Consider the following 10,114-nt stretch of genomic DNA (forward strand, 5'->3'; position numbering starts at 1 on the left):
CAAAATGGATATTTTGTAAACTTGCATATGTTATCTGTGATTTATTAAATCCAAGTAAAACTAGAGTTGTACATTCTTAACTACAAAACAGCGCTGCAGAACTGCTGAGTTCATAACAATTGCCCTGGAATTGTTTCTGTAGTATGAGATGTCCCTTAGCTGAATATGAAATAATTTTAAGAATGCATGTTGTACTATTTTACTCAGATATGTAAGTATCTAAGTAAATACACATATATATGTACTTATGTTTATATTTACTATATAGAAATAGATGTTAAAAAACATCTTAGAAGAGATACATAAAATCGTAGCTTAGTTTAATATCAGTCAGTCATATTTTATTTCAAGTGCTTTCAGTATCAGGCTTTAACGACTGAGCACCACAACATGTTACATGGAGGTGAAAACCAGACTAGCATACAATATAATGTAATGAAAATTTAGTTCTGATAATAGAAGGTTGCCATTAACTCATACTCACCTTCACACAGAAATCTGAATCTGCTTTCAGGCAGATTTCTTCAGTGCTTTTTTCTTTTTTTTAATTTTTTTTTTTATTTCAGGGGAATTTAAAGAATATAAGAATATTGTGAAAAATTTTACTGGACAAATCTTTTATTTTGTTTTTAAATCTTTCCTTGGAACAACTTTCCCATAATCACTATTCTGTGATTCTCTGTAAGCTATTACTAATTGAAGTTTATGCATTGCAATGCGTTGAGGCTATTTGGAATTTCCTTTTTTTATTACTATAAATTACATTGCATTATTCAAATTCAACACTGTAGGTTTCCTTTTTTCTTGAAAACACTACTGTTCTAGTATTCATAGTTAATCAGAGTTGTTTTTGTTGCAGACCACATTCTATATGTGTAAATTCACAACATCAGTTTTCATCTTCCCATTCCAAGTGTTAAATGCATACTTAGGTGTGAATTGAATGTCTGGAAATGTACAAGGAGCTCTAGTAGTTAGGCTTCAAATGACTTTTCAGCACATTCCATCAGTTTATAAAATACTACTTGTATCGTTACAGGTGAAGTAAAAATGAATTATTTGTGCAAACCTTATGTAGCCATGGTCACAACATACCAAATGGCAGTGTTGCTTGCCTTCAACAACAGTGAAACTGTCAGTTACAAGGAGCTTCAGGATAGTACACAAATGAATGAGAAGGAACTGACAAAAACCATCAAATCCTTACTTGATGTCAAAATGATCAACCATGACTCAGACAAGGTATGCAGTGATGATATAAAAAAGTTTCATGTTTTCAGTCTCGTGATTCTACTGTTTGTTGAGGGCTTTTTTTAAATAGAAAAGAATCCACTGTTTGCTTTTTTTTTCTAAACTGTATTATTGACCCTTGTGAACAATTATAACTCCGTATTTATAAGGAAAGAGACAGGAGGAAGTAGACTATCTTTGCTAATCGGCCTGTAACAGCATGGTATGCCGAAAAGGTAATAATGCTAGGACTCTTTATTGTTTCTGTTGCATTTCATCCATACTGCTTTAGACTCACTGCTGTTGGAGGGGAATACTCTTTAAATACGCCACTTTCAAAGTTGTACTGAATCATGAGGAGGAGCACAACTAGTAAACCAAAGAGTCTTACAGAGATCCTAAAAAAAACATTTGTGGGATTAAGAGACTGAAAGTAACAGCAGCCATCTTCTTCCTTGATGACACATTACGGGAGGAGGAAAGGGAGCAAGGGGGGCTTTTGTGAGAGGACTTTTGCGGCAATTTGCCAAACTGTATCATTTCCATGAGTTTCGTGGAATTCCAGTAATATCTGTGCTTTGTTTGTGGTTAAGGCAATGGTTGATACAGGTTCTGTTTCTGACTCTGCCTCATACTTCTGTACAATCTATGTGAAACCAGTTATCCTTTTTCCCATACAGCGAAGGGCACAGATGTCTGTTAAGAAACACTACAGAAGTGCCTGTGCATACCATACAAACTTCAGCATGTGCTTCCAGCTAGCCCAGAAAGGCCAAGTTATTTAGACAGTATCAGGCAGAAGAAACTGAGATCAGCTGTTTGCTTCGCTTACGAAAGGAAATCCAAAGCTGCTGTGATAGCTGCTTTTTTTTTTTAACCAGGAAAATATTAGAAAATGGAAAGTGAGATCACAAGGAAGATCTGATGCTTGGCTGAAGCATAGGACATGCTTCCAATATGTAGAAGTGAGCTCAGGTTGGAACAGGGGCTGGGAAGATGTCTGTTAAACCATGGGTGAAACATAATACTGGGAGCTATTGCAGAAAAGAGTGAGATTTTTCATAATCATAGAAAGTTGCCCATTATTTAAAGGATTACATTTATTTATATCTGTCATATAAGGTTGGGCCAGTTTCTTTAAGCATACATCGTTGAAGATTGAACGGTATAGCTTTCCAACCCTTTTACCTTTTACTGTTTACCACTGCATTTTTTGGTTCTTTAACTTGCAGGCTATTGTATTCGAACATCTCTGCTAATTCTGTTTTCCTTGCACTCCATCCAGCAATGTGAAAACTGATCTGTAGACAGCCTGTCAGCTTACTTACTGAATAAGCCAGTGAACTTCAGTGGCTTAAGCAGTGAAATTAAATACACCAACTTCTCTTTACCTGTATCTGAGCACAGAAGAGTATTAAATGTTGTAGTTTGCTTTTGTTTGTTTGGGGTTTTTTGAAAGAGAAAAAGAAAGAAATTTTTGGCAAAATCTTTGTTGATTCATTAGAATCATGCTTTTTGAGTTCATGCACAACACAATTTATTTTGGTTTATACTCAACCATGTAAGCGCAATAGTGCTAAAATTTAATGTTAGCTTATGTGTCTTAAAGTGGTTGATCTTTCCTCTTTCATGTTAAATTTTCTATACTATGCCTGGATATTATAAAATATTAAAATAAAGAATATTTGTTGCAGAATATAAAATTAGAATTAATATTGTTTTGAGTATATATTTAGATAAATATTGACTGTGTTTACTAAAGTATTTGTGCTTGAGGCAACCATAGTTTGGCAAGATTCCAAAGTCCTCAGAAGTCCAGTAACTTTATTCTGCTGAAATTGGTAATACTTCTATAGACTCTTGCCTGGAAACTGCAAAGATTGGTCAGGTCATCCTGTTAGTTGAAAGTAAAGGTGTTTGGACTGCAGGGAATAGTTCCCATTTATTGACACAAGTGGACATTTACATGTGTGGAAAGAATTGAGATTCTGACAGGAAAAAATTAGAAACATACAGATAGATGTGGAACTGTAGAAGTTGCAGTTTCTCAACTGTTTCTGCTATAACATAACAAAATGCTTAGATGTTTTTCCTTAAGTTCTGGAAGGCAACATGAGTAATAGTTGTGAAAGCAACAGCTCACTCACTTGAGGTTCTGCCATAAATAAATGCAAATCCTACTTTCTTTGAAGGGAGAAAATGAGTTTAAATGGAGAGTGTTTGCAGCTAAGATAAGCTGTCAAAGTATTAAAACAGAAATTGCTTTAATCATATTGACTTGTTAACAATATTCATGTGTGTCAGAGTTCTTCGTAGTGTTTTCTAAAGTAGACTTGATTTCTAGGTTATTTAAACTGTAGCTTAAAAAATTCACCTGGTTCAAGTGGCATTTTAGAATTTCCAACTACAAATCTGCTGAAATTTTTTTATGTATGCAAGCCCCTAACTGTGATTTTTCAAAGTAAATTGTTGTCATTTTCTCGTTACATTTCTGATTTTTTAAAAAGATTCTTTATTGCAGGAAGATATAGAGACAGAGTCTACGTTTTCATTAAATATGAACTTCAGCAGTAAACGAACAAAATTTAAAATTACTACATCAATGCAGAAAGACACACCACAGGCAAGTATTCTTTGGTGTTTCTAGCTTGAACAGCTTAGGAAGCTTATTTTTCTAAAATTGAATTTATTTTATTAGTTTGGTGTAAGCAGATGTATGAGTCCCTGTGTAAGATTTACATCACCATAAAGAAATTGATTAAGTTTAAAGCTTGAGCACTGCAAATTTTTTTGTAATTAAAATATAGGCAGGAGACGATGGAATAGGGAATAAGAAAAAGGAAGAAAAAGATAAACAAGAGCTATTCCTCTTGTATCAAAAGAGATTGACATTTAGCTTGTCTTACCTAATGAGACTTTGTTGGTGTAGGTGTTTATAAAAGCAACTTACTCCAGGAACAGCAGAACCAATCTGTTTTCCTATGGTTTTGTGTCCTTTGTCAAGTCAAATTAACTCCAGTGTTGATAATCCATGTTCCCTCTGTATCTCCTAAGACATAGGATTTTGTACAAGAGACGTATGTGCTTCCAAACTCAATACATTATAGGAAATTCTGCCTGCCTTTCTCCCTAGCAAAAGTGCTGGTTTGGATGTCTCTCTCCTAACTTCCTGCTGACTTTCATGAAACCTGGTATTCTTGATTTATGGAAGTACTTTGCCTGGAGTCGAACTACGCCTAGATTTTTGTATTAATTGACCACTTTTAATAAAGTAAAAAGTATTCATTCAGGATACTTTTATGAAGTGTTTATTGATCTTACTATATTTTAAGCATTACTGTTCTTCCTGTATCGCAGGAGATGGAGCAGACCAGAAGTGCTGTAGATGAAGACAGAAAGATGTATCTTCAAGCTGCTATAGTCCGTATCATGAAAGCACGTAAAGTGTTGCGACATAATGCTCTTATTCAGGAGGTAAGATGAAATCCTCTTAAACATGATTTTATGAAAATCTTCAGGATAGTTGAGTAAAACATCTGACCACGCCATTCTTCCATGTCAAAACTAATATTTCAGTTAAATTAGTGAGAATTTTATTGGAGTCTACTTTGAACTGCAGTACTGGAGCACTAGCTGTGATCCCTCAATCTTGTAAATGTGTCTTAGCACTAAAGCATTAAGTGTCTGTGTGCTTGCTCTTTCCTGTTGGCTAGTTCTATGCTGACAGATATCGTATCCTATAAGAATCATTGCCAGAGCTATAGGTTCAATTGAAAACCTGAGTATGGATATTCCTCGTATGGAATTTCCACAGAAGCACGTAGCAAATTTTGAGCTCTAATCGTGATTTTATTCTAATTCATTGCTTAAATTTTAAAAGTTGTCTGAGTATGTAGACGTGCACTTCTTAATCTCCCTTTTCCATTAAGCAGTACAGTTGTCTAGATTTTTAAGATTCTAGATTAATGATCTGTGAACTATCACAGACTGGCTGGAAAGGAAGTGCTATTTCTTTTGGTTTTCTCCCACTTTCCCATCTGTGCTAGTTGCCTGCTTAATTGTATTTCTTATTCCAACCTAACCTTTGCTCCTACCAACCAGTTCCCAGTTTTATTTTTCTCAGCCTTCCAAGGCGTTCATTCTTCAGTCTAGTACATTCTTGGGTCTCCTGAGCCTTGCTGGATAGCCTCAGAGCAGACTGGTGGGAGAGGGAATAAAGATTCCTGCTTTATTGGACCATTTTGAGCATGGAAGTGGAGAGGCATTCAGGCATTTTGAGATCTGCTGTATGCTTTCTGTCTTGTGGTGATGCAGGAAACAGTTTACCACACCCACCACTTAATTTTTATTTCCTAAAAAAATAAGCAGCAACAGAGAACTTGTAAGCCCAGAACTTGCAATGTGAGACATCTGAAAGGTTTTGGATATTGAAATAGTGCTTGTACACAAATACTCTGAAAGCAAGCTTAATTTAAGAAATCTGATTTTGAATATCTAAAACATGAGGCAGCGTAGGTCCTGATTACTTCTCGAAATCTTCGGTTATTTGGTTTTCTGTTACTTAAATCATCCATGCAATTATGATTAAATCCTGTAAGAATTTACAGTTAAAACTAGAAGATGATAGGCAAGCCCTGTTTCATCTTTGAAAATACTTTTTTCTCCCTACTCTCAAATTCTTAGGAAAAGTTTTCGAAGTGTATTTTGCTTGAGATGAGTTTATAAGGGTGGAATAGATTACAAATTTTTATATTTTGGAAACAAAAAATCCTTTCTGGTTGATTCTTCCTTTGTGTAACTCAGGAGGCACTATCTGACATGCCTCTGCTCTTGCAGTACTCTTGCAGAATAGTATGGTCTGTTGACATCAGGAGCTTTTTCATGCTTTGCAAGAAAGGTGAATATTTTGATTGTTACTCAGTTAAAAACTAAGTAGAGAGTAAAGCTGATGCTTCATTTATCTATCACCAGCCACATCCACCTGTATTGGTTTTTTTACCTTAGCTTTTAACTAAATTTATGACACTTCTGAAAATCATATCCTTTATCATTTAGTCTTTAGTTCTCAATTTTGAATACTACTTATATCGTAGATGGATTAGAGCATTTCAAACTGAAGGCTAGGCTTCTAAATAATTGATATCTATGCTGCAGTATAGTGTGGGGACCTGATGTAGCCTGAAATGAGCAGTTGTGAAACCTCAAGCAATAAGGTGAAGCAGTACAAAAAAACCACTAGGGTTAATTTTTCCTTTTTTTTTTTTCACTCTGAATTAACTTGTGCCAATGTCCATGCTGCCTCAGCTAAACTGTTACTGGGACTTGACCTTGATTCTTAAAAATGTTAGGTGTCTTCTCTACAGTCTGTGATATAGATGTACTCTTAGGCACTTCAGAAATTATTGCCAGCTTTTAGAGCAAATTGTGGGGAGACACGTTTTTGTATAGTTAATGCTTAAATCCAAAGGTGAAAATCTCATATTAAGTGGAAATTTTACCTAGTTATGTCTGCATTGAGCTCAGTAACTTGTTTTGCTTCATGTTGTATGAATAAGGCCAAACTGCCAGGTGGTTCTGAGTTGAACATGCTCAGCTTTCTTACTAGACTGACCTTTATTGAAAAATGAATAACCGTCACTTGTCTTAAACTTTTAGAGTATGCATAACTAACTTCTTGGCTGTCCAACTTCCTTTTTTTCCCCTGTTAACCTTGTAGTAAGATTTTATTTACTGTCAACAGCCTTTTTGTTTCTTAAAACATTCATTTGTGATATTGTTACTAATTATGGTGATGTTACTTTATCATGATGTTTATATACTTATATATAATATATTCACTTAAAATTTCTAGTCTGACTTCTTGAGGAGTAAGAATGAATCTTTTGAAAGGAAGTCTGTTTACTATGAATGGTTAATACTTTCTCATCTCATTAATATTTTTTTCTGAGATACAAGGGCAGGATTATACTGCTGTTAGAGATATGATTGAAAGACTCCTAACCTTAATGTAGTTAACTCTGATTCTAACAGTTAGACTACAGCACGACACGCTTCATTTAGGGTGAGGTGTCCAAGAAAATACTCAAGGCCCTTGGTAGACCTGTATATGTCAGCATGTGGTCTTTGCTGAATTAATTGTGTTAGATACGCCCTGATAGTTTTACTTTTAGCTCCACGCTGCAGCCTCTTGCCAGACAAGGTAGCTTTTCTCTTAAACTGAGTAAGGTCAGCAGGAGTAGTGGAGGGGAAAGGTCAATGCAGTCATTCCCAGAAAATTTTTTATTCTGACCATCAGGTGTTTCTGTCCATCCTTCTTATTTGTATTACCTTTGATAAAACAAAAACAAACCCCCAAAAACCTTACCAATACAAAATTCCATCTTTTGTTCTCTCTGTCCTAAGTAAATACATGAAGTATGATGATGACAATCAGTTTGAGTGTAGGGCTGAAGTTAGGTGAAATCTGAGGAGATCTATTAGCTTGTTAGCACCACGTTTCTTCTCATTTGTACTGCTGTGGAATGTACCAGACCCTTGGCTGCTAGCCCAACAAAACTCACTCTTTTGAGCTTTTTGTTTGCTTTGCGGGGTGAGTTCTACCTGGTGGGTTCTGTTGGCTCACAGAGGGCTCCAGCAAGCTCTAGAGCTGGGACAAAGCCAGCCATGAAAAGTTGTAAAGAAAACAGGAAATCCAGCTGAAATTAAAATTGCTTTCTTTACAGAACAAATGAGAAACTACAGGCAAAATATATTGTGACACTTGAGTAGTAAGATCATTTGTTTGAAAAGTTTTCCAAGTTAATAGATACACATACTCTGTTACTATACACCATTTCCTCCTCTTCTCTACACGAGAACGGGCAAAACTGAGAACTATTAGGAGATATCTGAAGTTTTGCCTGCAGTGGCAGTTTCTTCCACAATGCATATATAGATTTGGTTTTACAATAAGTAATTTTTTACTGTATGTATTACAAAGTTGCAGCACAGCCAGATGGAAGTTGCCAAATTGCAGGGCTATCTTCAATGACTGAAGAAAGAGAGGTTCATCCTGATTGTCTCAAATTGTATAGGAAAGGCGGTCAGTGGTAGGGGGACTCCATTTACACCTGCCAGGCAGCTGAGCAGTTCGAGTGCCTTCCAGGACCAGGTATACAGCACTACATGGCTGGAACTTAGACAAAACACAACAAAGCCAGCTCACATGTCATATCCTGGCAGCTGCAACAGCAATGAAGTAGTGTAACTTTACAAAATTATTACTACTTGGGCTGTGTTTTTTCTGATGAAAAGTGTCATCTAGGGCTTTTCAGCAAGTTTCCTCAAAAAGAAGTGTTATTTTTTTCTTGCAAATTTGATTGTCTAGTGCAGTAGAATCTCTGAGGATATGTTGCATTTTTAATATGTTTAAACTGGGCTATTCAAGAATGAATAAGGTCTTATAACATTATAGTCAGATTTTTTGGTAATTTGCTATGTACCTGTTTACATGGCTTCTAAATGTGTCTTTTTAATGCTATAAAGAAAACACAGGTTTCACAAGTCTTTATTAAATGAAAATGTCTTCTCTATCTTTTTATGATAACAAAGGTGGTGATGGATGAGAAGAAAACTGTGTTCAATTTTAGAGGTAGTTTTGAAAAATACAATCAAGTGAAATTTAACCATTCATAATTGTATAAACTATTATGAAAACTAAGATTAACACATTGTTCGGGCATTTAATTTCCAAGTAAGACTGATGTAACTCAGACAAAATTTGGGAGTCCATAAATTAAATATTCCAGAACAATGAAAGTACATAAACAGAAGTAAAAGGGACCTAGTCTAGCAGGAGAAGTCAGTTAGCAGAGCTAGCGGTGGAAAGGCACATATGGTTTTACAAAATTTTCACTTTGCTTAACCTGTGATAATAATAAAGTGAAGAAATGTGTTAATACTAGATTAATTTTTAACCTGAATATATATCTTCATTTGTACCGTGACAAATTAAGCAAGCAAGAGGACTGAAAAGATCTGGTTAACATGCAGGTGAGCTAACCAATGAGCTGAGCAGTCAGTTGAAGTATCCTGATACTAATGTATAGAGATGCTTTCTTGATTGTTATAAATGAACTATTCCAGGTTTATTTAATCCTGTCTTTAAAAGAAAAATACACTGAATTTGTCTTACAGCCTTTAGCGAATATTTCTATAGCATTTATAACTGTTGTAAACACCAATAACGCAAAAAACATGTCTTTCTTTTGCAGGTAATTAGCCAATCAAGAGCTAGGTTTAACCCAAGTATCAGCATGATTAAGAAGTGTATTGAAGTTCTGATAGACAAACAGTACATAGAGCGAAGCCAGGCCTCTGCAGACGAATACAGTTATGTAGCATGATGTTGCTGTCCTGCAGGTATGATTGTAAGGAGATCATTGCTGTCACTGTTTGGTGTGTTCCTGTGGGAAGAGGCAGGCCTGTGCCTCCATAATTGGTCACTTGGCAGCCCCTGTTTTTCTGCTGTTTACAACATCACCAGTGCCATGTCATGAGCGTCAATGAAAATGCCTATAGATATTTCAAGCTCATGTCATTATGACATTTCTTAAAACTTTACGAAAAGAATGAGTGAAGTATTGCTGAAATGTGGAAAATTGGTTGGGTACCATGCTTTTTTTTTTTTTTTTTTCCTCCCCTTTCACGTTTGCAGTTGATGTTTTTTAATGTATCTTAAGACAAAGTAAAAAACAAAAACAAAAAACCTAAATATTGTAATATGACAGATAACCTAATAATTGTATCTACATTAAAATGTAAAAAAAATGACGAACATGATACTGCTGCTTGTCAAATAAAAAAAATAAAGTTATATAATGTGTCTCGAATGATTGTAGAAATG

The 10,114-nt window shown here is 35.2% G+C and overlaps 1 protein-coding gene across 10 annotated transcripts in view; it reads left to right on the forward strand.

The window, feature by feature from the left end:
- CUL2 (cullin 2) overlaps positions 1-9,853 on the forward strand; it is a 54,957-nt gene extending 45,104 nt beyond the window's left edge. For all 10 annotated transcript variants that reach the window (XM_075492470.1, XM_075492472.1, XM_075492468.1 and 7 more), the window contains 4 exons: positions 1,040-1,242; positions 3,752-3,853; positions 4,588-4,704; positions 9,483-9,853. In XM_075492470.1, the coding sequence (XP_075348585.1) occupies positions 1,040-1,242; positions 3,752-3,853; positions 4,588-4,704; positions 9,483-9,614 (554 nt within the window). In that variant the 3' untranslated portion in view covers positions 9,615-9,853. The remainder of the gene's footprint in view (positions 1-1,039; positions 1,243-3,751; positions 3,854-4,587; positions 4,705-9,482) is intronic.
- Positions 9,854-10,114: the final 261 nt, after the last annotated feature.

Source organism: Mycteria americana, chromosome 2 (assembly GCF_035582795.1).
Source record: "Mycteria americana isolate JAX WOST 10 ecotype Jacksonville Zoo and Gardens chromosome 2, USCA_MyAme_1.0, whole genome shotgun sequence".
NCBI classification, from domain to species: domain Eukaryota; kingdom Metazoa; phylum Chordata; class Aves; order Ciconiiformes; family Ciconiidae; genus Mycteria; species Mycteria americana.